This window comes from Fukomys damarensis, unplaced genomic scaffold (assembly GCF_012274545.1).
Source record: "Fukomys damarensis isolate Sample0158 unplaced genomic scaffold, DMR_v1.0_HiC HiC_scaffold_13, whole genome shotgun sequence".
NCBI lineage: Eukaryota > Metazoa > Chordata > Mammalia > Rodentia > Bathyergidae > Fukomys > Fukomys damarensis.
In genome coordinates, this window is record NW_022900925.1 from 9,297,080 (window position 1) to 9,324,724 (window position 27,645).

At 48.2% G+C, this 27,645-nt stretch overlaps 1 protein-coding gene across 1 annotated transcript in view; it reads right to left on the reverse strand.

The window, feature by feature from the left end:
• Window positions 1-8,945: 8,945 nt before the first annotated feature.
• Pfas (phosphoribosylformylglycinamidine synthase) overlaps window positions 8,946-27,645 on the reverse strand; it is a 20,282-nt gene continuing 1,582 nt past the window's right edge. Inside the window, exons 2-28 of the mRNA XM_010614939.2 lie at window positions 24,450-24,606; window positions 24,230-24,365; window positions 23,676-23,781; window positions 22,989-23,178; window positions 22,769-22,874; window positions 22,237-22,377; window positions 21,994-22,118; window positions 21,693-21,821; window positions 20,664-20,795; window positions 20,416-20,544; window positions 15,320-15,393; window positions 15,087-15,243; window positions 14,714-14,775; window positions 14,421-14,582; window positions 14,075-14,200; window positions 13,816-13,947; window positions 13,308-13,538; window positions 12,988-13,168; window positions 12,816-12,899; window positions 12,438-12,593; window positions 12,110-12,229; window positions 11,656-11,801; window positions 11,324-11,531; window positions 11,124-11,215; window positions 10,926-11,040; window positions 9,892-10,215; window positions 8,946-9,806 (exon numbers count right to left, since the gene is read on the reverse strand). Of these exons, the coding sequence (XP_010613241.1) occupies window positions 9,499-9,806; window positions 9,892-10,215; window positions 10,926-11,040; window positions 11,124-11,215; window positions 11,324-11,531; window positions 11,656-11,801; window positions 12,110-12,229; window positions 12,438-12,593; window positions 12,816-12,899; window positions 12,988-13,168; window positions 13,308-13,538; window positions 13,816-13,947; window positions 14,075-14,200; window positions 14,421-14,582; window positions 14,714-14,775; window positions 15,087-15,243; window positions 15,320-15,393; window positions 20,416-20,544; window positions 20,664-20,795; window positions 21,693-21,821; window positions 21,994-22,118; window positions 22,237-22,377; window positions 22,769-22,874; window positions 22,989-23,178; window positions 23,676-23,781; window positions 24,230-24,365; window positions 24,450-24,591 (4,014 nt within the window). The 5' untranslated portion in view covers window positions 24,592-24,606 and the 3' untranslated portion in view covers window positions 8,946-9,498. The remainder of the gene's footprint in view (window positions 9,807-9,891; window positions 10,216-10,925; window positions 11,041-11,123; window positions 11,216-11,323; window positions 11,532-11,655; window positions 11,802-12,109; window positions 12,230-12,437; window positions 12,594-12,815; window positions 12,900-12,987; window positions 13,169-13,307; window positions 13,539-13,815; window positions 13,948-14,074; window positions 14,201-14,420; window positions 14,583-14,713; window positions 14,776-15,086; window positions 15,244-15,319; window positions 15,394-20,415; window positions 20,545-20,663; window positions 20,796-21,692; window positions 21,822-21,993; window positions 22,119-22,236; window positions 22,378-22,768; window positions 22,875-22,988; window positions 23,179-23,675; window positions 23,782-24,229; window positions 24,366-24,449; window positions 24,607-27,645) is intronic.

The window sequence follows — 27,645 nt, forward strand, 5'->3', positions numbered from 1 at the left end:
AGATTTCTAAACAAAGACTTGATATCATGGGAGCAGTGTCTGAGAGACACCAGCATGTCCTTGTGTTTGAGGCATTCTATAACTGTCACCCATTCTCCTCTCTGCAATTTCCCAGGCCCAAATCTTACAATTCTCTCTTCATAGTCTGAGACAGTTACTTTTCCCCCTGGTACTGGGGATTGAAGCCAGGGCCTTGCTTGTGTGACATAAGCACTCTACCATGGAACCACATCCCCAGCCCTTTCTACCTTCTTTGGAGACAGGTCTCCCTAAGCGCCTTAGCTGGCCTCAAGCTTCCAGGCCTCCTGCCTCAGTCTCCTCAGTAGCTGGGTTTACAATGTGCACCACTACACACGGGTATTTTTTTTTTGAGAAGTCTCACCATGTGGTCCTCACTGAGTTGCACCTCGACTCCCCCATTAGTATTTATTGAATGGATGTTGTATAAGAGAAACAAGGTTATTTACCAAGACTCACAGTGGAACATGGAAGGGACATGAACTCCTGAGCTCAAGAGATCTTCCTGCCCCAGCCTTCCAAGTAGCTGGGACCATAGGTGCCTACCACCATGCTGGGCTTACTATGGGCACTTTGAACTTTCCTCAGTCCCTTGATTGAGTCAACTTCTTTCTGCCTAAAACATTTCCCCTACTTTACTTGCTAGCACACTCAGATCTCCAGAGAAGAAAAAAAAAATTTTTTTTCCCTATGCTGCCTCATCCATGCTGGGCAAATGCTGTACTACTGAGCTAGCTCCAATTCCTACAGAAACATTTCCTGGGTTAACTGCTTCCCTTGTGGGTTCCTGTGGCCATGCAGGTACCTCAGGTACCTCACTGTATTGTAACATCAAACACTGAGGGATGGAGTGGGACCACCTCTTTCACCTTTAGCTTTCTCATGAATTGTATAGTGGTAGTCCATAAGCATTTATTGAATGAATGTTGTCTAAGAGATAGGAGGTTACTTGGTGCAAGCCTGTAATGCCAGCACTCAGGAGGCTGAGGCAGGAGGATTGCTGTGAGTTCAAGAACAGCCTGAGCAACATAGTGAGTTCCAGGTCAACCTCAACTACATAGTGAAACCCTCTCATCCCCCCGAAAAAAAAGACTAGTTAAGAGATGATATATAATAAGGAATATGATTATTCTTTGACCCTAGTTCCCAGTAAGGACATATTAAATCTTTGAAATTTCCTAGATTATAGGAGTTCTTTGTTATTCATGGTGAGCCCTGGTGGTTTACGCTAATGAGAAGGTTCAGGATGGACCCCTAGATAGTTTATGCTAAGGAGATGAATCAGGATGAAACAGGCCACACCAGGAAGACCTGCCATGTGATGAAGGGTGGGACACATTTGGTATCAGTAAAATAAAACCCAGTAGAGCCGAGTTGTGGTGGTGCAAATTGTAATCCCAATACTCAGGAGGCTGAGGCAAGAAGATTGCCACAAGTTTGAGGCCAGCCTGGTGCACATAGTGAATTCAAGGTCAGTCTGAACTACATACTGAGATCTTACCCGCCCCCCAAAAAAATAAAATAAAAAGCAAAACGAAACAAAAAACCCAGAAATTCTAAATACCTCAGCAAAGCTTCATGGTTGTCGAACACAATGATGTGCCAAATGATGTCACACCATGGCTTCCGGGGAAGTGAACATGGAAGTTCAGATGCTGGGACTCATCCCAACCTTGCCTGTGTCTAGCCTTTAAAATAAAACTGTAGGGGCTGGGGATTTAGCTCAGAGGTTCTGGCACCTGTCTTGCAAGCGCAAGGGCCTGAGTTCAATCCCCGTTACCAAAAAAATAAAATAAAACTGTAGCCGGGGATTTAGTTCAGTGGTTCCGCCACCTGCTTCCCAAGTACAAGGACCCAAGTTTGATCCCCAGTACCAAAAGAAAAGAAAACTGTAATCATAAGTATAGTTAGTGCTTTCCTATGTTCTGAGTCATTCTAGTGAATTATCACATCTGCAGGCTCTGCTTTGTGTCACACAGTGACCTGAGGACGCCAAGGTTTGTGTCTAGCATCTGACTTGAGGGCTGTCTTGTGGCAGACAGACCTGAACTTGTGGGATCAGCTGACGTACATGAGTTGTGCTCCAGTATCTGTGGAGTGAGAAGGCTCTGCACTAGACAGATACAGGCAGAGGGGAAGAGATGAAGCAGGAAGGCAATAAGCAGGGGAAGCAGTAAGGCTGATCCACAGGCATGGAGGGAAAATGAAGAGCTGGTTCAAAGGTGGAGACCTGGCCAAGAGAAATGGAGATGTCAGGGGCAGAAAGAGGAAATTGGAGGGTTTTGTTTTTTGTTGGGTTTTGTTTTTTATTGGGGATCGAACTTGGGCCCTTATGCTTGCAAGGCTGGCAGCAGAACCACTGAACCAAATCCCCAGCCCTGGAGGGTTTTGTACCGAGGAAAAGAAAGGGGAAAGGTAGCCTGTTCTTGCTCCTAAGCCATAAGATTGGCCACTTGACTCCATGAAGTGCAGTATTTCTGAGGCTTCCATTCATCTCTATTCCGTTTGTTTTGAGACAGGGTCTCAGGAAGTTGTTCAGGCTGGCCTTGAACTCACTACACAGCCCACACTAGCCTTGAACTCACAGCAGTCCTCCTGCTTTGGCCTCCCAAGAGCTGAAATTATAGGCTTGTGCCAGCCATTCATCTCTTTTCAATGTAGAATTATCAACACCAGTTGTCTTAGTCCATTTCCTGTTGTTGAATAAGCAATACTGGGTAAATTATGAGGAAAAGAGACTAATTCAACTGATAATTCTTGACGATAAAGGTGGGCACAGTGGCACATGCCTGTAACCCTAGCTTCTTAGGAGGCTGAGGCAGAAGAATCACAAGTCTGAGCCCAACCTGGGAAACTTGGTGAGACCCTGTCTGAATACTAAAAAATTTAAAAAGGCCTTTGGATGTAGCTCAGTTTGAAGGTCCTAGGTTCAATACCCAATGCTGCAAAACAAAAATAATTTGAGTGTGTGTGTGAAGCCCTGGATTCCCCAGCACTTGAAAAACAGAAACAAACAACAACAACAAAAACAGCATAGTGGTGCACACCCACACTGTGGAGACCGAAGGAGGATTAAGTCAAGTTTGAGGCCAGCCTGGGCTAGTAGATATTGAGTTCAAGGTCAGCCTGAACTACACAGCAAGATCCTGCCTCAAAAAGTCTAGTTCTGGAGGCTGGGAAGTCTGAGATTAGGAAGCCACATCTGCTTGGCTTCTGGTGAGGATCCCATGCTGATTGAACTCATGACAGAAAGGAGAATTCAAGTGGACACCTCCCCATCTTCCCTAAGTGAGTTATGTGGCCCCCACTCAGTTCTGGCAACCCTTAGCTATGACTTATCAACAGACACATGCCCTTGTGCATTTCACACCTGTTTCTTGGGTGCAGTTTGGACACTCAGGACCTTGCGCTTGTGAGGCAGGCACAGTGCCACTGAGCTAAATCCCTGGCAATTGAGCTCCTTTCATCTGCTGTACTTGGCCAAGGCCATTTCCTTGAGTTCCCATAGGAGTGGAGAGGGCTGGGAAACAATCTAGAGGACAGAGGAGTTTGCCTTGGGGTAAAGGCAGGACCAGCTGAGGTAGGACTGGTGGGACAGGAGAACAAGCCAGCTTCTCAAGCCCTTCTATTACCCTACCTGTCCAGGGGCATCACAGGACGCGCCAGAAACAGGCAGTGGAAAGCCACTCAACTGGTTAAGATTATATTAGTGGTGGCCATTCATTCCTTCTCAGCCTCTTTTGCTGCCAACCACTTCAATGTAGTTTCCAGGTCCTGCACATTCCCTCTCAATAACTTTCCCCATCCTCATCCCAGTGCCCCTCAAATCTTCATCTCCACTCCAGGTCTGTTGTGACTAGAACTTGAACGTCACCCCTTGCATGTCCCACAAATGCCTCAAGCTCAGTATATCCTAAGCATGTGCTCCTCTCATGGTTGGTGAAATGATCATTTGCCCATTGGTGCAAGCAGGAAGCCTGGGTATCATCACTGTCTTCCCCCACATCCACTTCCTAGTGATTCTATTCCATCTCTTGAAACCTTTCATTTCTCTCCATCTCCAATGCCACTGCCATGTTCCTGAACTGCATTTTCTGTCTGCATAGCTTTTCCCCTTCTCTTTCCTCTGCAGCAAGTGATCTTCATAATTGCAAATCTGCTATGAATATCACATATAGATTCCTTCAAATGGTTTCCTGTTCTTATATTCCCAGGTCCCTTAACGTGTCGATAGGCCTTTGATTTTGCCTGTTCAGTTTCCCATTTGTCCTTAATGTTCCAGACTTGCTTTTGTTCGCTTTCTTAAGTGACTGTGTCTCTTGCCTGGAGCCTTTCCAATACTGTTTTCCTGGAATGCCATCCTTCACGTAATAAACCGCTCTACACCATCCTTTTGGGTTCAGCTCACCCAAAGAATCCTTCACTATGAGTGGTTTGTCTCTGCATATCCTCTCAAGTGTTTCCCCTTTTCAACTCATTTTTCCAATTACTCAAACTTATGTTGTGCTTTTTTTGAACCCAGGGGCTTTGCACTGAGCTATATCCCCAGTCCTTTTCAAATTTTATCCCATCCCTCCCAAGCCCCCTCCCCTATATACAAAAGCTTTGCTTCAATTTTTTCCTTCTACTTTCACTTTTTTTTCCTTGTCCCTTCCTTACTTTCTCCCTTGCTCCCCTTAAATTTTTTTTTTTTTTTTGGTACCAGGGATTGAACTTGGGTCCTTGCACTTGCAAGGCAGGCCACCGAACCACTGAGCTAAATCCCCGGCCCTCCCCTTAAATTTTTATCGAGACAAGGTTGTCACTGTTGGCCCCCAGTGCTGGGATTACAGGTGTATGTCACGCCCAGCTTAATGTTACTTATTTGGTGGTACTGGGGATTGAACCCAGGGTCTTCACACTGAGCTACATCCTCAGTTTTTCTTTACTCTCTGGTCCTATCATCTGCTTACTCATCCCTGCCAGCCCCACAGCAACCTGGCACCAACTGAAAGTGGCAGTAGGGTGTGTTCAACTGCCTTTTTCTGTAAAGCCGAAGGGCCATATTGGCTGCCAGGCAAGTGTTAAATTAAGAAAAACTGGTAAAAAAACAAAAAAACCTAACTGGTTCTTCATGTCTCTCACCACCACCCCAATGTCAGGCCACTGTCTTCATTGGATCTGATGCTAAGAACTTGTAACTTTGAAGTAGATGTGGTGGCACAGGCATGTAATCGAACTCTGGAAGGCTGAGGGAGGATAACGGGTTCAAACACAGCCTGGACAGTTTAGCAACTTAGTGAGATCCTGTTTCAAAATGAAAAATGAGGGCTGGGATTTAGCTCAGTGGTTCCATTGCCTGCCTCGCAATCACAAGGTCCCAAGTTCGATCCCCAGTACCAAGAAAGAAAAATGAAAAAAAGGGCTGAAGATGTAGCTCAGTGTGAAGGCCCTGGGTTCAATCGCCAGTACCACCAAATAAGTTGGGACATGCAGAGCCAAACCACCCATAAACCCAAGCCAGATCCACTAAACTCACTCTTTCCTGAGTTGATACCTGGTACAAAAAAAAAGAAAAGAAAAATCCAATAAAGCCAGGCATGGTGGTGTACACCTATAATCCTAGCACAAGTTTGGGCTTTGCCTGGGCAAGTTTCAAAATTATTTTTTGTTTTTGTTTTTTGAGACAGGGTCTCACTATATAGTTGAGAATGACCTGGAACTCACTGTGTAGTCTAGGCTGGTCTCAAACTCATAGCGATCCTCCTGCCTCAGCCTCCCGAGTGCTGGGATTACAGGCGTGAGCCCCCACGCCCGGCTACTTTCAAAATTAAAAAAGGATCTGGACTGTATCTTAGTGCAAAGGTCCTGAGGTTCAATCACCACCACCACCACTAAAAAAAGGATTGCAACAGTGAAAATACAAAACTGACAAGCTGAGAAGGGATGTGTACCTGTGGCATTTCTACAACAGGCCCAAATCTAACAAAGAATTTGATTAGAGAGCTGTAGACTTGGCTGACATCAAAGAACAGGACACCTGAGGACAGGTTTGGACACTGCAGCCCATGGCTTTTGTCTTTAGATCCCACTGCGGTCTTCACACCCACCATTCATCATTCACAGCATATTATCAGTGAAAGCCCACTTTGTACAGCACTTCTTTCCTTACTTCTCATTCCCATTCTGTTTTTCCCTTGGGTGGAGGAGAAACAGGAGCCAGGACAGGGACCAGCAAGGTCCCTTGTACAGCCACAGGATGAAAACAAAGATGAGAAGCCAGTTGCTGGGGGTGGTGGAACACGCCTGTAGCCTGTAAGTCTAGCACCCAGGTAGACTGAGGCAGGATTGCCACGCATTCAAGACCAGCCTGAACTACAAAGAGACACCCTGTCTCAAAAAACAAAATAAAATAAATAAAGAAGCTGAGTGGTCTTGTTCCTGGAAGTCTGAGGGTCAGTATTGCTTAGCCAAGGTGATCCAAAACAGAAATTGCCCCACCTCCAAATATACAAGTTTACCTATCACAGACAACTAGATTACCCATGCTAGCCTTCTACTTTTGCATTAAGTACTTAGTAAACCTGACACCTAAGCCTTGATATCAGCAACCAAATTGCACATTTGAGCTTGTAAATTTGAAGGGGGGTGAGACAGGACCTCACTATGTAGTTGAGACTGACCTGGAACTCACTTATGTATCCTAGGCTGATCTCAAACTCACATCATCCTCCTGGCTCAGCCTTCCAAGTCCTGGGATTACAGACGTGCACCACCAGGCCCAGTTTTGAGATTGTAAATTTAAAATAAATATATTTTCCTCCCCAGCATAAGGAGGGATGTTCAAATGTCAGAAATGATCCTTGGGGGCCAGGGATTTAGCTCAGTGGTTCTGCTGCCTGCCTTGAAAGTGCAAGGACCCGAGTTCAATCCCCAGTACCACAAAAAAAAAAAGATCCTTCGAAGTACCACATTGCTCAGGGCAGGTCATTCTGTAAAACAATGAGAAAAACACCCGAGTTATTTTCTCACACACATATCCTTTTTGTTTTCCTTTTGCAGCATGAGAGATGGAAGCCAGGGCCTTGCATAGGCGAGGCAAGTGCTCTCCTACCCAGGTACACTCCCAGCCCCACCCCCACAATTCAACATTGTTTCATTACATCTTTTTTGGTATTGGGGATCCAACACAGGTCCTTGTGCTTGCAAGGCAGGGGGTGGAACCACTGAGCTAAATCTCCAGCCCATATTACATCTCTTCTTAGTGAGCTGCTCTCTACAAGAAGCACTGGTGCTTACCCTTTTCTTCCCTGCAGACACTTATTTCCCAAGGACCCAAGAGTCTAATCTCCGTTTTCAGGGAAACTCTTTAATTGAGATGTTAAAGTTTCTAGGGAGCCAACTGACTCCTTTCATACAACAGAACCATCACAAGGAAGCGAGCTCTACACACATTTAGTTAGTGAAGGAGGCAAGAGATGACGGAAGACAACAGCAATAAAACTTGCCAATGCTGCTCCTAGGAAGCAGGAAGGTAGGAAGCAGGAGGTGGGTAAGCATGGACTCTGGGCAGGCAGTCATGCAGTCATTAAAAGGGTGAGATCAGTCCTAGGCAGTTTAACCTTAATCCTTCAAAAAAAGAAAAAGTTGGCTGCAGTGGTGCATGCCTGTAATGCCATCGCTCTGGAGGCTGAGGCAGGAGGATCACAGTGAGTTCAAGGCCAGCCTGGGCTACATTGAGTTCAGAGCCAGTCACTACAATCAAAACAAAACAGAAAAGCTTGGCATGATAGCAAATACTTTAATCCAGAACTCTGAGAGGCTGAGGCAGGATTGTAACTTCAAACCCAACCTGGGTAACTTAGCAAGAACCTATCTCAAGATTTTGAAAAAGAAAAATTTTTTTCAGATAGGGTCTTGCTTGGCAGTTTAGGCTAATCTTAAACTCACTATGTAGTCTAGGCTGGCTTCCAATTTGTAACAATCCTCCTGCCTCAGCCTCCCAAGTGCTGGGATTATAGGCATGCACCACCACACCTGGCAAAATAAAATTTATTTTATTTATTTATTTTTTGGTACTGGGGATCCAACTCAGGTCCTTGCATTTGCAAGGCAGGTGGTGGAACCACTGAGCTAAATCCCCACCCCAAATAAAATTTATTTTAAAGGTTGGAGATATAACCCAATGTGAAGGTCCTGGTTTTGATCCTACGTACAAAGAAGAAAAAAAAGATATCAAGTACCTTACTAAATTTTTGAGAATTCAAATACAGATAAAATGTGTGTACCTACTTAGCTCAGCAGTGTTATCTATAGCTATTATAACTATATACAGCTATTACTTTAAAAAATTTTTTTGGATAGGGTCTCACTATATAGTCCATAGCCCAAGGCGACCCTGAGCTTGTAGCAATTCTCCACCTCACCCTCCTGGGATTACAGGCATGTGCCACTATGCCCAGCTTATTATTTTAGAAGAAGCTGAATTTAATTTATTTACTTTTGGTACCAGGGATCAAATTCAGGTCCTTGCACTTGCAAGGTAGGCGGCAGGCGGAACCACTGAGTTAAACCCCTGGCTTATTATTTTAAATTCTATTAGATCATAAACTCCTTAAGAGCAGTGCCACTGCTTGGCACAATGAACATAAATGGCAGGAATGATGAGGTAGGACTCTAATGAACTAAGGGTGCCCTTTTTGAAATGAAGCTGCCAACTACTATTAGAAAGGGAACTGCTAAGTCAGGAGAAGTACAGATCAGGAGTACTGAATTCAGAGCTAGCACACAGCCAGAAACCCTATCAGGGACACTTCTACCAACAGCTGTTCTTTATATCTAGGACAGCACATTTCTTTGGTGTTTTGTTTTGTTTTTGAGACAGGGTCTCACTATGTAGTTGAGACTGACCTGGAACTCACTATGTAGCCCAGGCTGGTCTCGAACTCACAGCAATCCTCCTGCCTCAGCCTCCCGAGTGCTGGGATTACAGGCATGCACCACCACACCCGGCAGGACAGCACATTTCTATAGGAATCCAGAAAGTTTCTGCTCTTTCTGGAAGAAAACAATGAGGTCAGAAGGGGCTGATCTACCTGGTCTGTCCCCACACCCTGAATCCCAGTGAGAGAGTGGACATGAAAGTTCCCTTAGATCCCAGACAAGAGAAATGAGGCACAAGGTGTGATCGATGGGGAAGCGAAGCAAGGGCCAAGGGAACCCCTGCTGACCCTTTATGGCATAACCTTCCCTCAGTCTCCTTCCCCAAAGCCCCAGGTTGCTCCCCGGTGTGAGGAACAGTGAGTCCTGAGAATGGCTCAGCCATGCAGGGCTCAAGCAGGCGGAGAAGCAAACTGGCTCAGAGGTCTTGGCATTTTGGTCCTTATCTACCCAAGAGACTTCTGGAAATCATGTGCTCTTGCAGGCAACAGGGAAGAATGAAGAGGGGAAAGAAGGCAGCAACCCTCAGGTCGAAGTGTGAGCGGGCTCCTCCCAGCCTGCTCAGCAGGCTCCCTGGGTCCAGTCTCGGGCATTGATGAAGAGCTGCAGCCAGGGAGAGGTGGTGAACGTGTCAAATGGAGAGGGTCGCCATGCCCACTGCCAAGGCCTCACAGCTCGCTCAGGATGAGGCATAAGAGCCAGGTGGCGGCCATCACGGGAGCAGATCCCAGCCATGCCTCCTGGTGATCCGTTGGGATTCAAAGGGTACTGCTCTGTTGGGTTCCCGTCATCGTCTGCCCAATGCAAGGGAACCAAGCCACTGGCCTCCATCTGAGCTTGGAGTTCCAGAGAAGAAAATGCCATGTAACCTAAGAGGGAAGGAAGAGGGAAGTGAAAGCCAAGCCCCCTCAGCACCCCCTGCCCCCCATACCCCTGTCCTTCCCTGGGCCTGACCTTCTCCATGGGCGCTCCACACAGGCAGCACAGCGCCCTCCATCCCTCGCAGCATCAGGGCCGGTCCAGGCCCCACACGTACACTGGCCCAGCGGGACTCGTAGCGCCCAGACAGGTTGTGGCACAGCAGGAGGCTAGACTGGGCTGGCCAGGAGTCATGGCCCACCTCCCCTGCCCCTTCACTGGTGTCACCGCCCACCCAGCCCAGCAGAGCCAGCAGCTGACAGCCGTTACACACCCCCAGGCTGAAGGTGTCCGGCCGCTTCCGGAAACGACTCAGCTCAGCCCTGGCCTTTGAATTAAAGGTCACAGCAGCTGCCCACCCTAGGAAGGAAAAGAGAAGTCAGGGTAAGATGTGGAAGACCTCAGAAAAGAGGAAGCTGGGAAAAAGAGGGGACAGCTGCTTCTGCATTCCAGCAAGCACTTCTGTGGTGGTTGGGGTAAGAGAGACAACAATTGTCTCTCAATCAGATGTTGCCAACTCCTGGGCCCATAATTTTCTTTGTGCTTGGCTAGCAATTTTCAAAAATCTTTACTTAGTCGTCTAGCATTTTGGGGTTTTTCTTGGGGGGTGGTGAGACAGGGTCTCGCTATGTAGTTCAGACTAGCCTTGAACTCATTATATAGCCCAGGCTGGTCTTGAACTCATGGCAGTCCTGCCCCAGCCTTCCAAGTGCTGAGACTACAGGGTTGTGCCATCACACCCGGCTTGTTGCCTAACATTTAAAAATGAGATTTCATATAAAAAATTTGGAATTTTGGCTTCTCCTGAAACTGAAGGATCTGGCCATGTTGAGCCATCTTTCTAAAATGATGAACTCCTCAAGCTACACAGCAGCAGTCCCTTTAGCTGGGTGTATGCCCGCCAGGCTGGCACAACCCTATCCATCCCTCTGCCTCATCTAAGTTACCCTCAGGCCTTCTGCTAGCATCTGGCCCTGAGCCAGCGTGCCCGCCTTGCACTTGTGGAGGTGCAAGCCCAATCCACAACCCTAGGAATTTGTTGGAGGCAGCACACAAGTCTGCACACTGACCTTTGGCAGAGCCCAGGACATCTGCATAGCTAAAGCCACCCACAAAGGCCACACCACGGAATGTGTCCAGCCCAATGGCTCCAGAGCAGAGGTCTTGCATGGTCACATCCCACACCTGCAGGATGTGGGGAGAGGTGTCAAGAGGACAAATGGACTGAGAAGGATCAAGGCCCCCAGTTCTGCCAGCACCCTGCTCACCTCAAACCCAGCCAAGTGGAAGGCATCAGCCATCTCCCGGTCTCCATTACTACCCTCTTCTCGCAAGATGGCGACTCGAGGGCTGGAACTACCTGAAAGAGGAAGAGTCTCTAAGCCAGGGGGTTACCTCCCCACCCCGACTCCCCAGACACCTTTTCCAGGACAGATCCAGGAATCCAGGCCTCTGCACACTCCCTCACCAGGCTCCCGGGGCACAGAGGCCTTGGGGAAGGTTGGAGGTAAGCAGTAGTTGGGCCCCGTCCGCTCCTTCAGGCCTTGTTCCTCCTCTGCCACACAGCGTGGCTCTGCCTGCAGCCGGTCCAGCTGGAAACTCGTCTCTTCCCAGAGGGCTCGCAGCTGCCCAACAGGCTCCTCCACAGCCACAACTCCATTCACTGACACCCGGACCTGGGGAGAAGGCAAAATGAACAAGGGCTAGGAGATAGGACAGCCCCTCCATGGCTGCAGAGAGGCCCAAGGCTTCCTCACATCAGCTGCCCACTGAGTACTGCTCTCTCCCCGGCTTCCTTACCATGGCATGGGGTCCAGCTTTGCCTGTGCGGCCCAGATCCAGGCAGCAGAGGCCAGCACCCCAGTAGCGCTGCAGCACTCCAGCCAGGTTAGGCTCTTGCACTTCCAGCACCAAGCCTGGCTCCTCAGCAAACAGCACCGGCAATGCTAGGAGAGCAATGGGGGTGAATCAGGCGGACCTAGAGGTAGGGTCAGGGAGATAAGGCTGAGGGAGCAGAGGCAGCAGTCAGGGGTGGCTGAGGCTAAGGTGGGATGGAGTTGCACCAGGGGCCATAGGAGGTCACAGAAAGGTGCAGTCAGAAACATGGTGGGTGCCAACCAGTTCTACTGCTGCAGGACAGTAGAGAGCTGGAGAAAGGGAAAAGGGTCAGGGACAGTCCATTCTTCACAAGGAGATATACTCTGGAGGATGAGGGAGGCAGCCCAGGCCTGAGTCTATACCCCAAGTTCCTCACCATCAACCCCAGGGGCAGGCACATCCACTTCTATCCCACAATTTCCAGCAAAGGCCATCTCTAGCAGGCAGGTGACAAGTCCTCCATCACTGACATCATGGCCTGAGCAGAGGAGACGGTCTGGAAAGGAGAAAAAAGCTCATCAACCTCAAAGCCCGAGCCTGTCAGCTCCACCTTCTCCTGGAGAGCCAGTAAGTGCGTGTGAGGTGGGCACACACAAACACACACACACACACACACACACACACACACACACACAAGCAGAAGACCAGAGCCTGCCTTGTCCCTGTCACCACACCCACCATCCCCCCACCACAGTCTCACTCACCTTTCAACAGCCCCTGTGTGATGCTGAAGGCACGCACCAGGTTCTCAGGAAGGTCCAGGTCAGGAGGCTGCTCCCCAAGCTGGGAGAAGCACTGGGCCAGAGCTGTGCCCCCCAGCCGGTGCTGCCCAGGGCTCAGAGGCACATACAGCAGGTGGCCTGGAAGATGGGGAAAAGAAAGGGGAAATGGAGAGGTAAGAACCCTCCCAAAGTGCTCACACCATTGCCTTTCCCAGCATGCAGCAAGATGCCCCAGACAAGCAGTCCTAGAAAGCAATGGTCCAAGCATGAGATGGGGAGCCCAGTACTCATACAGCAGACCCCAAGCCAAGGACCAAGCTCAAAACATACAATGCAGGGAGGAAGGGAACAAATCCATACCTCTCCCTCCAGGATGCTTGAGGTCTGGGGTCACAGTGGCTGTGATGTCTGGACAGACAGCGTAGGCTGAGATGACCAGTGCCCCTGCAGAACAAGGAGGAAGGGAGAATGAGATCCTAGCCGAGCCTCACAGCGCCTTTCCTGTTCCCTCTCCTAGGAACCTTCGCCTCACCAGGAGCTCGCACAGTCTCAGAGCCAACTCGGGCAGCCATGCTGAGAGAGTCCTTGCCACCATCCACTGCCACACCCAGGGCTGCCATCACTGCCACCATAGCCTCACAGGCATCAGCCAGAGCTGCACCCTCGCCTGGAAGCTTGGCTGCCCACATCCAGTTCCCACTGCATTTCACATCCTGGGAACAGAGACCCAGCATCAGAGGATGCAGAGGGCCTGGGAACTTAAAAGCGTCAAATGAAAGGCAGGAGGCAGTGTGGATGTGCAAGTATCCCAAACACCTGGGGCTCTAAGACAGAAGCTGTGGGGGAACTCACCCGGAGATCAGTGACCAGGGCAAATACCAAGTTGGTAAGGGCTTCGGCTACTGCCAGGCGGGCAGCGACCTTGGGGTCCAGTAGGCTCTTAACAGGTTGCTCTCCTAGGGCTGTGGCAGCCCCTACGAGCTCCTGGTGACTCAGTGCCACAACAGCTACATCGGCCAGCGGAGTCTGCAGGGGCCCGACACACTGCTGTTGGGCCACAAGGCCACCTACTGAGCGGTCTACCTGTGGAACCAGGTGTAGTTGGCAAAGAGGTAAAGGACAAAGAGGCATCCTGCCCTCCTTGTCCTAAGGGACACGGGGCAGTGGGAGGCCTGGCTTTCCCCCATATGCAGACAAAAGCTGCCAACAGGGTGGGAAGCTGGCAGAACAGGCCATCAGGGAGACTGCCTTGCCCCTGCCCGTACTCCCACTCCCCACTGCAGACCCTAAGGGCAGGAGGCCAGGGGAACATGGGTGCAGAGAAGAACACAGACGGCTGAGGAGGCAGAGCAGGGAGGACCTTGTTGGTGAGGTAGCGCTTGCTGGCCACGGCAGGAAGCCTGAGAACCCGCTCCAAAGCCTGGCACACAGACAGCTCTGGAGGCAAGGCCAGGGGCTGCAGCACAGGGGGCTCTCTCTGGAGGAAGAATTCCTGCAAGAGATGGCAGTGGGGGAGCATGAGCACCCAGAGAGGGCTGACCACACAGGTGACAAAGCACAAGCAGGGTAAAGGAAGGTCTGGGGGGAGCCAGGGAGAAACTCACTCCCACCCCACATACCTTCTGAGGCATCTTGCCCAGCACCCAGTCAAGCTCCAGGTCCACAGGGGTTGGGGGAGAGGCTGCAGGGGCATCCCCTCGGCCATTTATTCCTACAGGACTCTCACGATCATCCACTAGCATTATCTGTGGACCACAGGGGCCAGAGGGAATGAGAATGTACCTAGATATCGGGACAGAAATGCCCCTTCCAGGCCTCCCTCTGCAGAGTTCCTGCCTTCTCCCTGCCTCCGGCATCCGCTCCCTCCACCCACCTTCCTCTCATTCTACCCCCTGGGCAGCTCTCCATCCCATAAACCTAGGCAGCTTGAGCTGCCCACAGTGTTTGTTCCTAGGACCAACTCACTCTCTTGTCTCCGGTGATGGTGCCCACAAAGGAGGCTGGGCAGCGTTCCCGGACACTGACGCGACTCAGGAAGTCTCGGTGGGGGGGCCTCAGCAGGAGTGCATTTGACTCCTGGTACTCAGCCCCCCAGATTTCCAGGGCATTCAGAGTTGGGTCACCCAGCTTCACAGACATGAAGGGAAGAAAGAAAATGGACAGTGCCAAATGCTGTTGCTAAGATAGCGGAAGACAGGCTGGCGGGAGCTGGCAGGGGTACATGACATGGACAGCCCAGGCTTCAGGATGCAACCCACCTGGAAGCGGCTGGTGTAAATGACAGCTCCTGCCGGGTCGCTCAGCTCCTTCAGGACATTGCCTGGTAAAGGATTGCAAGGGAGAGGTGATGATGTGGTCATATTCAGCTCCCAGTGAACAAAGAGCAGCCTCTGGCCTCCAAAGCAGCACCTCATTCTGTGTCCCTGCAGGAGCCGCTGCTGCACCCTCTCTACCAACTGTCCCTCAGCAGCAGGCTCCATCCTCTCCAACCTGGAACCTATCTAAAATGTACAAAGCTGGAGAAGAGAACCCAGAGCTAGGAAGCTGGTTACAGATCCTCAATGCCTCTTCCTAAACTAAACCCAGCAGGAGACCAGGTAGACCATCCCTTGTCCTAACCGCTTCCCTCACCGTTGCCACCAGCGCCCTGGTCATGGAGGCTACAGATGGGGTTTCCCCCGGGGGCCTCCACACAAGCTCGGATCACACGGTTCATCTTCTGTTCCATCTCTGGGTCTCCTCGCTGCACAGCCCCAAAGTCCAAGTCACTGGAGTTGTCTCCTTGCACCTGGGGAAACATAAAGCATAGCTGAACCCATGGGGCCCACTGACATCAGTCTGCATCCTTAGCTGTCCCCACTCACCTGCACAGATGAAGCGGCTCCACCCCCAACTCCAATCCTGTAGACAGGACCTCCAACCTTTACAACCTCCATCCCTGCAGGGAACGAGGGTAGAACCAGAATAGGGGAGAAGTCCCCTCAAAAGGCTTCTAAAGTGAGGCAGCGTGAGAAGAGGAAGCTGATGTAAGGGGATCAGGACCTTCACATTCTATTGGGCAGATGGAAAGTGAACTGCTTCAACCTCCAAGGAAGACAACATGGAGACACCAATCAAAATCACAAGCACACCTCTTCTTGGACTGGGAAAATACGCTTTAAGGAATTTATTACAGTTTTATTCACACAGATATAAAATCACCTATGTACAAGACTAATATTGCATATGTACTTTTACTAGCAAAAGGAAATAATATAAAGCTAACAATACAGGACCAATTAAATAAATTGTGATATGCCCACCAATGAAACACTAAACTACCAAAAAAGAAATTACATATGAATATAATGAAGTAATGTGACTTTATCAGTATGATAATGCTCCCCAAGGTATACTAAGTAGAAAGAAAAAAGCACATTAAGTATGTACGCCATCTGCAATAACAACAGAAAGAATACTGAGGAATAAATTTAACAATAGAAGTGCACACCTACACTAATGCCTATAAAACATCTTAGAAGACCTAAAGAAATGAAAAGAGACCCCCATTCATAGACTGAAAGACTTAAAATTGTTAACAATATCAAAAAACTGATCTGGGGCCGGGGATTTAGCTCAGTGGTTCGGTGGCCTGCCTTGCTAAGCGCAAGGACCCGAGTTCAATCCCCAGTACCAATAAAAAAAAAAAAAAAAAAAAAAAAACCAAAACTGATCTGCAGGGTAAAAGCCTTATAAAATCTACGCGCCTTTTTTGCAGAAATTGACAAACTGATCTTCAAATTCATATTGAAAAGGGGAGAGACTTAGAACACAGTCAAAACAATACCATAAATAGACAAAACTAGAGATCTTACGACTTTCATGTTCTGGAGGTTTTTCTGCTTTGCTTTGGTAGTTCTAAGGATCAAACCCCAGGACTCGTGCATGCTAGGCACACACTACCCCTGAGCTACATCTCTAACCCTACTCTTTGCTTTACTATAATTCTTCCATAATCAAGATACTGCATTACTAATGTTAAGGACAAAAATATAAATCAGTGGGACAGAAATGAATCCAGAGATGAAATTCATGTGTTTTCAGCCAATTGGTTGTGTTGTGTATATGTGTGTGCATGGTGTTGTGGACTGAACCCACGGCCTTGCACATACTAGTAAATGCTCTACTACTGAGCTACACAGTAGTAGTTTTTTTGTTTTTGTTTTTGTTTTTTTGAGACAGGGTCTCACTATGTAGTAAGACTGACCTGGCACTCACTATGTAGCCCAGACTGGTCTCAAACTCACAAATAAAGACACTTCTCAGATGAAGAATTAGAAACAGCAAATAAATACATAAAAAAATGTTCAACATCACTGGTCATTTGTGAAATGCAAATTAAAATAAGACTGAGATTGTATCTAACTCCAGAAAGAACGGCTGCTATTAAGAAATCAACCTATGGGCGTGGTGACGCATGCCTGTAATCCCAGCACTCGGGAGGCTGAGGTAGGAGGATTACTGTGAGTTCAAGACCAGCCTGGGCTACATAGCGAGTTCCAGGTCAGTCTCAACTACATTTTTTTAAAAAAAAAAAAAAAAAAAAAAAAAACCACAAGGATGAGCTTCAGACATTTATAGTTAAATGGATGGACCTTGAGACCATATTCTTGTTTTGTTTTTTTGAGACAGGGTCTCACTATGTAGTTGACACTGACCTGGAACTATGTAACCCAGGCTGGTCTTGAACTCACTGTGATCCTCCTGCCTCAGCCTCCTGAGTGCTGGGATTACAGACATGGGCCACCACTCCCAGCTTTTGAGACCATATTCTTAAGTGAAATAAATCAGACACACATGTTTAGATAATGCATTGTTTCTCAGTGTGAGAAAACAAAAGAGGAAATAAGGATTGAAATGTATAATGGATGTTGGGAAATGGGAAGAAAGTGTTCAAATGGGATGGGGAACAAGGGAAGAAGGAGGAAGACAAGAAGGAAGGGATAAGTGGTAAAAATAGAAGGAAAAAACAGGGGCTGGAGATGTAGCTCAGTGGTTCCGCCGCCTGCCTGGCAAGCACAAGGACCCAAGCTCGATCCCCGGTAAAGCTTTTGTACATAGGGAGGGGAGGGGACTTGTGGGGGAATGGGATAAAATGAAATAGTTTACAAAACAAAACCAGACGCTGTATCATCCAGTCTGGTCTCAAACTCTCCATCGTTTTACCTCAGCTTCTTAAGGGATGGGATTACAGGTGCACCCACACCTGGTATCTGGTACTTTTTTTTTTTTTTTGCACTGGGATCAAACCTGGGTCCCTGCACTTGCGAAGCAGGCGCCAGAACCACTGAGCTAAATCCCCAGCCCTGGTAGGTGATACTTTTATTTTGTTTTATTTTTGTGGTGCTAAGGATCAAACCTCGCTGGCTTGTCAAAAGTAATTTGGATGAGGCAGGAGGATCACTGAACATTCAAGGTCAGCCTGGGCTACCTACTGAATTTAAGGCTAGCTTGAGCTACATAGCAAGACTCTGCCTCAAAAAACAAAAAAAGGCAAGGGTCTAGCTAAATTACTAAATTGCCCAAACTGGATTCAAACTTGTGATCCTTCTGCCTTAGCCTCCCAGAGGGCTGGGATTACAACCACATGCTGCAACATCCAGCTGAGACTCTATTTCTTAAAAAAAAATAAGCAAAGTAATTAAAATTGAAACCACACTGAGACACTGCTTTACACTCACAATAATGACTATAATCAAAGGATCAGAGGGCTGGGGATTTAGCTCAGTGGTTTTGCTGCTTACCTCACAAGCATCAAGGACCTGAGTTGGATCCCTGGTAGCCAAAAAAAAAAGGATCCGGGCCAGGGATTTAGCTCAGTGGTTCCACTGCCTGCCTCACAAATACAAGGTCCTCAGTTCAATCCCTGGTATTAAAAAAAAAAAAAGATGATATAATAAGTGTTTTCAAGGATATGGAATTTTGGAAAACAGTTTGACAATTCCTTTTTCTTTTTTTTTTTTTTGTACCGGGGATTGAACTCGGGTCCGTGCGCTTGCAAGGCAGGCCACCGTACCACTGAGCTAAATCTCCAGCCCTTGACAATTTCTTTCAAAGTTGAGCATACTTACCATGTGATTCAGAAATTCTATTTATTCTATAAACACAAGAAGCAAGAAAATATGCTCATACAAAGATGTAGACACAAATGTTTGCAGCAGCATTATTGTCACTGAAGAGAAAAGCCACTCAACCATCCACCACTGTTGAGTGCATAAATAGAATGTACCACGTCTATCTATGAGCTATTACTCAGCCTTGAAAAGATGAGCCATGCATGATGGCACATGCCTACAATCCTAGCACTTGGAGGGTGAAGCAGGAGGATTGTGGTGATTCAAAGCCAGCCTGGGCTACATGGTGAGACCCTGTCTCAAAAAAAAAAAGAATGAGAGCTGGACATGGTGGCACACCCTATAATCCCAGTACTCATGGGAGGCTAGGTAGGAGGATTACAAATTTGAGCTCAGCTTGGGCAACTTGGCAACCTACTGAGATCTTGTCTCAAAAAAATATTTAAAAGGTGTTAGGGATAAAGGACAGGGATCTCCTCTACCCAAAAAAAAGCAGGGGGAGAGGGGAGTGGAGGATGAAATGCCTTTACATGCTACAAAATGAATGAACTTTGAAAATATTATGCTAAGTGAAAGAAGCCATGTATGGCAAGATCCCATTTACATGAAAGCCCAGAACAAACACATCCATAGAAACAGAAAGTAGATAAGTGGTCAGGAACTGGAAGTGAGGTGAGGAGTGACTTCTAAGGGATATAGCATTTCTTCCTGGGATGGTGAAAATATTCTGTAATTAGTGATGATAGGTGCATGGTTTTGTGAACATATTAAAAAAACACTGACTTGCCAGGTGTGGTAGTGCACACCTCCCAGTACTTGGGAGGGTGAGCCAGGAGGATCACAAGTTCAAGGCCAGCCTGGACTATATCACAGTGAGCTCAAGACCAACGTGAACTATACAGCAAGACCCTGTCTCAACCCCCGCAATAAACAAACAAGTAAATAAAAGACACTGACTTGTACAGTTTGAAAGGATGAATTTTCTGGTACATGAATTAAAGTGATTACTTGAGGGCCGGGGATTTAGCTCAGTGGTTCCACTACAAGTGCAAGGTTCCAAGTTTGATTCCCAGTACAACAATAAATAAATAAATAAATAAATAAATAAATAAATAAATAAATAAATAAAGTGATTACTTGAAAAAATGTGTATATGTGTTTTAAAAAAGGAATAGGAGCCGGGCGTCGTGGCGCATGCCTGTAATCCCAGCACTCGGGAGGCTGAGGCAGGAGGATCACTGTGAGTTCGAGACTAGCCTGGGCTACATAGTGAGCTCCAGGTCAGTCTCAACTACATAGTGAGACCCTGTCTCAAAAAACCAAAAAAATAAAAAAGAAATAGGTCTATCTGGAGGGCAAGAGAAGCTTCACTGCAAAACTCTTCTTGCCTTTTGAATGCTGAGCCATGTGACTTGGCCTCCTATTCAGTAAATAGGAGCTGGGCTTTTATCTCGATTCCCTCATAGCTCTTAGCATGATGCCCAGCACACAATGGGCACTCAATAAATGCCTGTTTGAACCAAGCCAGCAGATAAGAGACCATGGCACAGAGCAGGTGTCAAGTAAACACTGACAAGCAGAGTGGGATCCAGAAGCAAAGACCTGCAAGGGTGGGGTGAGGAGGGCCCCTGCCAAGCACAGTAAACAAGGGAGGAGACAGAGGTAACAAAGATGGAGACTGCCCTGCTGGCATAAAACCTTGTTATGCCTTAAGCACCTATATTAGGGGCAAAGACATGGGCCAGGAGATTAAATGCTAACCACTAAAAAGCCCTCTCAATTCCCTGCTTGCAGCTGCCCTATGCTGGGGAGAAAGCCAGACGCAGGGAAAGGGAGCAGACTCATACCTGGCTCTGGGGGCTGCTTCCCCACATGCTCAGCTTCCATGGACCCAATGCCTCCACTGAACATGATAGGCTTGATCCACTCACACCGCTGGCCATCTGGGAGCTCGAGGCCCAAGGAGCGGGCAAAGCCTGGAGCGTGGACATTAGAAAGAGGAGGGAAAGGGACCAGTCAAACAGTCTCCTTAAGCACTCGCCCAGGACCACAGCCCCTCTAGAACAAGGTTATCCCTCCACATCCCCAACCTCACCAGCTAAAACTGGCTCCCCAAACTTGTTTCCGTAGTCAGATGCCCCATTACTGGCTTCAATAGCAATTTCCAGGGGTCGGGCAAAGTTCCCAGGGTACTGGAAGCTTGGATCCTCCCAGGGAAGACTGTAACCTGAGCAGGAAGGAGAAAGTTAAATGGAGAATAAATAGAGAAAATGGAGAAGCCAGCATCTTTCTACCTGCATGGTTAGACTGTTACACTTTTTGTTTTTAAGACAGGGTCTCGCTATGAAATTAAGGCTGACCTTGAACTCACTATGTAGCCCAGGCTGGCCTTGAACTTGTAGTGATCCTTTTGGCTCAGTCTCCCAAATGCTAGGATTACATGTCTGCACCACCACACCAGGCTCAGAATGTTTCCCTTTAGAGAGGTGGAGAGCCTGCAGTTAAACACTGCCTGTGCTCTCCACCTCCCACACTGGCCTCCCCACCCCCCAATGCTGGGGATCAAACCCAGACAGCCTCAAATATGCTACGAAGAACTCTACCTCCGAACTGTACCCCCAGCCTAAAGGCTTCATCTTTCTTTTTTATAGTACTAAGGATTGAACCCAGGGCCTTGTGTGCTGAGCTACATCCCTAGCCCTTTTTATTTTGACCTGGGGTCTCACTAAGTCACTGAGTTACCCACGCTGGGCTTGAACTTGTGATTCTCCTTGTCTCAACCTCCCAGAGTTCAGGTGTTTACTACTATGCTCAGTAGGACTTAAAGGCTTCCTAAGAAACCGGATTCGGGGGACAAATGGTGGTCACTAATTAACCCCGTATCATATTTTCTGGCTGAGTTGATACTAGTTTCTAAAGAAAACCACGTTTCTCCAAAGCTAGTCTGGCAACCTATTTCCCCTGGGCTATACTCCTTATGATCATGGTCTGTGAAAAGCCAGATACTTTGGAGCCCTCCCTCATAGGATATAGGCATCCAGATAACCCTTTGACCTAAGAGACCCAAGAATCGGGTGCCTGCCAAGACTACCATGTACAGTGCGAGAGAAGAAAGCGATGGGACCTGGGATGCAGAGGTTTCCAAAGCAATAGCCAGCAGTGCCAGCCACCACATGGGCCCCGCGGCCTGTGCACTGGACGTCTCGGATCCGGCCTCCTGTGCCTGTGGTTGCACCACTAAAGGGGGACACTCCTGAAAAGAGAGGGAGAAGTAGGGGTGCCACAGAAACACCCTGTTTTTGATTGCCTTCAAGGAAAGAAGGGCAACCAACTTGCCTGACTGTTTATCCCAAGCTCAACCCAGAGGCCTGGAACCTTTGCTTTACTACTCTGATCTCACCCCTCTCTTGGGGGTCCCAAGCTACCTGTGGGGAAGTTGTGTGTCTCAGCTGTGAAGACGACATGTCTCAGCCGCTGCTGTTGCTGGAAGCAGCTTGGCTTTGTAGGGTCCTCAGGCTGCAGGAATCGGACTTCCTTCCCCTGGATTGCACTGCAGACACATCCGTTCTGGACCTTGCTTCCTTTCTGGGATCTGCGCCAACCCAACCAGCACCTGGGGCCTCCTCTCTCCCGAGCCTGAGCCCACCCCAGTCCAGGGCACACCTGACCTGCTGTTGTCACAAAACTTGAGGACATTGTTGGGATTCGAGGATCCCTGGGTACGCATGATGGACTCAAACAAGGAGTGTGGCAACTTTTTCCCATCCACGTGGAGCTGGCCCTTGAAGAACCAGTGTCGGCTGTGCTCACTGAAAGAAGGGAGACACAGGGAGGGGAAGACAGGCCAGATCAAGGGTCATTTCTCTGTGCCCTGTCTTCTTGACAGCATTCAATAGCAGAGCTACAGCCAGTTTATACTTAGTACATCAAAATGCAATCCAAAAATAAAAGAAGATGACAAAAAACAAACAAAGGAAAAAAATTCTAAAAAGCCTTCCTTGAGCATTCTGTCATTATGGACTATATAGAGCCAAAGTGATGGTGAAACCAAAATTTGAAGGCACACTCCTGGATGGACAGGGGAAACCCAGGCCCTCGAGTCAGGGAGGTCTCTGCACCAAAAGACCCCATGCCAAGAAGGTGTGGTCCTTCCTCCCAAATTCCATGGCTAAGGTATCAAAATGACCCATTCCTCCTCACCTATTGGACTGAGCTAAGTCAAAGACCTCCACGGTGCTGGGGTTCCGCTGAAGCTCCTGGAAACGCTTAGTGTAGAAATCCAGGTCCCAAGAGTCTAGAGCTAGACCTGGGAGTCAAACAAAGAGTTGACTACAGTTACAGGACTACCACATTCCGGGCCCCAGCTCTCTGCTCACTTCTCCAGGGAACCTCTCCTCTTTCTCCCAGGGACCCCACTGACCTAGCTCCCGGTTGGCCTTCTCCAGGGCAGACCGGCCCTCTCCCAGTATGTTGATGGGGCCACTGAGGGGGACTGGGATACTCTCAGGGAGGAAGCTCTGGATGGGATGAGGGAAGTGCTGCTCTGTCATCCGGTCATGCAGGATAGCCAGGGCCATGGCCTTCGTCTCAGCTGAAGAACGGTGGGCGAACTGAGGATGAGACACACACAAAAGATAAAGGATAGCTGAAGACTGAAGAGAAATGGTCCATCCTTGGGCCTCCAAGCCATGCAGTGCCAGCCAGGCCACTGTCAGATCCTAGAGAAACTTTTCTCTTTTTTTTTGGTGGTAGTGCTGGCAATTGAACCCAGGGCATTGTACAGGCTAAGCAATTGTTCTACCACTGAACTATAATCCTGCCCCTCCATAGTATCTTGTTCAGACTACAGAAAGACTCCCCTTTCTGGCACAAGTCCATGCAATGATGTACAGGTTAGTACAGGGAGCAGAGGCTGGATTTCTGTCCTATTCACTACTCAACCAGGGAACTGCAGGGTATAAACAACCTGCACAACCATACATAATCATCCTAAGCTCAGAACTCATTCTGGCTTCTCCCATTATTTCCTAAAGTTTAGAACCTAAACTCTTTATCTCTGGTCCATCTTAACCTCCTGATTCACCACCCTGATCACTTGCTGCCTTACCGAGAGTTGGTAGCGCCGGGTAGGCTCCACACGATTCACAGCCACCAGTCCAGCAGCCTGGCACACGGAAACGATGTTGGTGGACGTTGGGGTGGAGAAGTTCAGCCTGAGGAGTAGGCCCAGATGGTGAGGGCTGGAGAGCCCTGGCAGGCCTCAGCTGGGCAGATGGATCCTGCCCAGTGCTGTCCAACTAACCTCCCACCAATCACTACCTCTCACCACTGGCCTCCAGCCTCACACAGGGCACCAAGAAACCTGATTTCAAATGTTACTCAAACCATAACCATCCCTTGAGAATCAAAACTGCCACAACTGCTGCAAGTCATTTTACTCCCAGAACATGGCCCTGGCTGACTCAGTCTCCAAAGGCATCTACCCACACAAGGAAAGTATGTGCAGTTTTCTAGGTGGGGAGTGGGATGGAACAAAGGAAAAACAAATCTTCCAAAGAGAACAGGAGAAAGGAGGGGAATGGAAGAGGAAGTGGTGGGCATAGTTTGAAATGGAGGATGTGCCCTGGAACATGGAACAAGCTGCCAGGAGGAGATACAAACCTGGGCCCAACCTCCAGCAGCAGGTCATTTGAACCAGGACGGAGCCAAGACTCCTGAGTAACATCATCCAGGAACAAGGGACAGCCAAACAGCCACTTGAGCTTCTTCATCTCCTGGGCACTCGGGAGGGCCTCAGCTACACAGAGACAGGGCAATGACAACTTGAGACACTGCCCTGGCACTGGGGCACCTCTCGCAAGAACCCAATACCTGGCCTAACCTGTCCAGTTCACATTGTAGCACAGCTCAGTCTCCACACGCTCCAGCTCTGGCAGTTTCTCTTGCAGTTTCCGGAGACTGCGTCCAGAGGTTGCCCCCTCATGGCCAGAGGGGCGAACGTAGAAATGAAGAACTGAGGCCATCTGCAGTCGTTCTTTCTGGAGAGATGAGTTAATTCCAACAAAAATACCACTAACTAGAGTCTATCTGTTCTGCTGAACTAATTTCAAATTTCAAGGACAGCCTAGACATTGGGATAGGGTAGGGGAATAAACAGGAATTCAGAGAGAGAAGGGGGTTGTAATTAAACCAATAAAATGTGGGTTTTAAGGGTATAGGTCAGTGGTGGAGTGTGCATGTAGCATGTGTATAGTTCTGGGTTCAATCTCTAATACATACAATACATACACAAATTTTTGAGACAGATCTCACTATGGAGCCCAGGCAAGCCTCAAACTCACAATCCCCCAGCCTCAGTCTCCTGAGTGCTAGGATTGCAAGTGTGCACCATCATGCTGGGCTCTAAAGAAATTTTTTAAAAAATGGGTGCTAGTGATACGGGAGGATACACAGGTAGGACATTCTTGACATGTTTCTGAAGCATCACTACCTTACTGGGCCCCAGGCAAGAACTTAAAAACACCTCTATGAGACCAGGCATAGGGGCACATTCTTGTAATCCCAGTGCCCTGGAAAGCTGAGGCAGGAGGGTCCCAAGTTTCAGGCCAGTGTGGGCAACCTAGTGAGTCCTTGTCTCAAAATTAAAAATTAAAACAGATAGGGACACAGCTTAGAGTAAAGGACTTTGGCTTAATCCCCACCTCCACACACATAAAACAAACAAAAAACCACCACGAAGAATACAGAAGCCATTAATGCCCTCATAGAGCTCACATTTTATAGAGCTTATATTCTAGTACAGTGATTAAGGTCGAGGGGCTGCGGGTACCGAAAGCATTTTAGGAGTCAAGGACTCAAGGGAGAAATTGTGGCTGCTACTGACTAAATGCTCCTGCCCCAGCCACAGATATACAGTGAAATCCTCATCCCCAATATAATGGTATTCTGATGTGGAGTCCTCAGAGGTAATTAGGTTGTGAGGATGGAGCTACCATGACAAGAGACTGCCCTGAACCCAACCATGATGGCACCCCAATCTCAGGTATCCTACAGAACTGCGAGAAAGTTCTGGTGTTTATTTTGTTTTTGCAGTAGAGAGGTACCACACATACTCAAATGCACTCAGCAAGTACTCTACCACCGGGCTACAACTCCAGCCCCACCCCTTTTTAAAATTGAGACAGTCTGAACTAATTTGATCAGGATGGGCTAGAAGTTGTAATCTTCCCCCCTCAGCCTCTCAAACCTGCTGGGATTACAGTGTGCATTACTACACCTGGCTGAATTCTGATAGTTTAAGCCATTCTATGTATGGTACTTCGTTACAACAGCCAGAACCAAGAAAGTAGCTGAGCATAAACCTGGATGAAGAGCTAGCTGGTCTGGGCCTGCTTGGCAAACACAAATGACAGTTCCTCTGCTTTACCATTTTCAAAGTATCATGTCCCTGCCCAAGGTCAAACCTAACATTCAAAGGCTTTCTGCATCTATCCCCAATTACCTTTCCAACCCCCCCCCCACTTTGATCTTTTTGAGACAGGTTCAGGCTGCTCTTAAACTTACTATGCAGCCCAGGTTGGCCTCGAACTTACAGAGACCCTCCCGCCTCAGCCTCCCAAGTCCTGGGATTACAGGCATGCGCCACCACGCCTGACCTTCCTTTCCAACTTCTGATCCCACTGCTTCTCAAGAGGACACTGGCTTTACTCACCAAATCTACCTTGCCTGGTCTCTGTTCCTTTGCCTCCCTCCTAGAATACACATCCTACCCAAAGCCTCTCCATTCGTCAGGACAAGCACAGGTCTCACCAACCCTAGGAAGTTCCTTCTGGTGCCCCAGTGCTTAGGAACACACACCTCTCGGCAGGGCTGAGGGCTTCAGATACGCTCCATCAATTCAGCACACCCACACACAGCAAGTGCCTGTCCTCAAGGAAGTGAGAAGGAAGGAAGCTCACTGCCTCGCATCTCTATCTGGACAACTCACAGGTACCTCCAAATGAACTTAGGCTATAAAATTTAATTCTTGGAGACAGGTGTGGTGGCCCATGTTTGTGATCCCAGTACTCTGGGAGGCTATGGCAAAAAGACTGCACGTTTAAGTCCAGACTGGGCACCTTAGTGAGACCTGTCTTCATTTTTTTTTTTTTTTTGGTACTGGGAATCGAACTCGGGTCCTTGTGCTTGCAAGGCAGGCGGCAGAACCACTGAGCTAAATCCCCAGCCCTTGGCTACATTTTTTTTAAAGGGGGGAGGGTATCCTAGGGATGTACCTCAGGGCAAAAGCCCTGGGTTCAATCAACAGTATCAAAACAAAACAAAAACAAAAAACCTAATTCTTGGGGCTGCGATGGGTCTCAGCAGTAGTTCATGTACTTAGCATGGGTGAGGATCTAGGTTTGATTCCCAGCACCACAGAAAGAAAAAGGAAAAGATTCTTTTGACTACTTTGTCCAGGTGACTAAGAATGATGATGTTGACCGTCCAGGGGTCAACTGATTTTTGTTTGTTTTGCGGTTTTTTTGAAATGAGGTCTTGCTCTAATTAAGGCTGGCCTCGAACTCATACGTAGTACAAGCTGGCCTCAAACTCACAGCAATCCTCCTGTCTCAGTCTCCCACATGCTGGGATTACAGGCGAGCATCACCATGCCCAGCAACTCAACTGTTTTGAAGGCTTCTCAGCAACTGACTTATTCAAACACCTAGATCTCCAAATACTTTCCTCTCTTGGCTTTAATGATACTACCCTCTCCCAGTATTCTTCTCGCCTTGTGGTTACTCATTCTCAGTGTCTTGTGCTGGCTCCTACAGTTCTCAACCTATAAATGTATGTCCAGGAATCTTTCCTTCTCTTCTCTCTACATGTATTCCAGTGACATCATCCATTCCTGTGGCTTTAAATATTACTTAGTAGAGCTGGGCACAGAGGCACACCCCTGTAATCCCAGGACTTGGAAGGCTGATGCAGGAAGACTGCCATTAAGTTCAAGGCTAGTGAACTTGGACTACATAGTGAGTTCAAGACCAGCCTGAACAACATGGCATGACCCTGTCTCAAAAAAAAAAAAAAAAAAA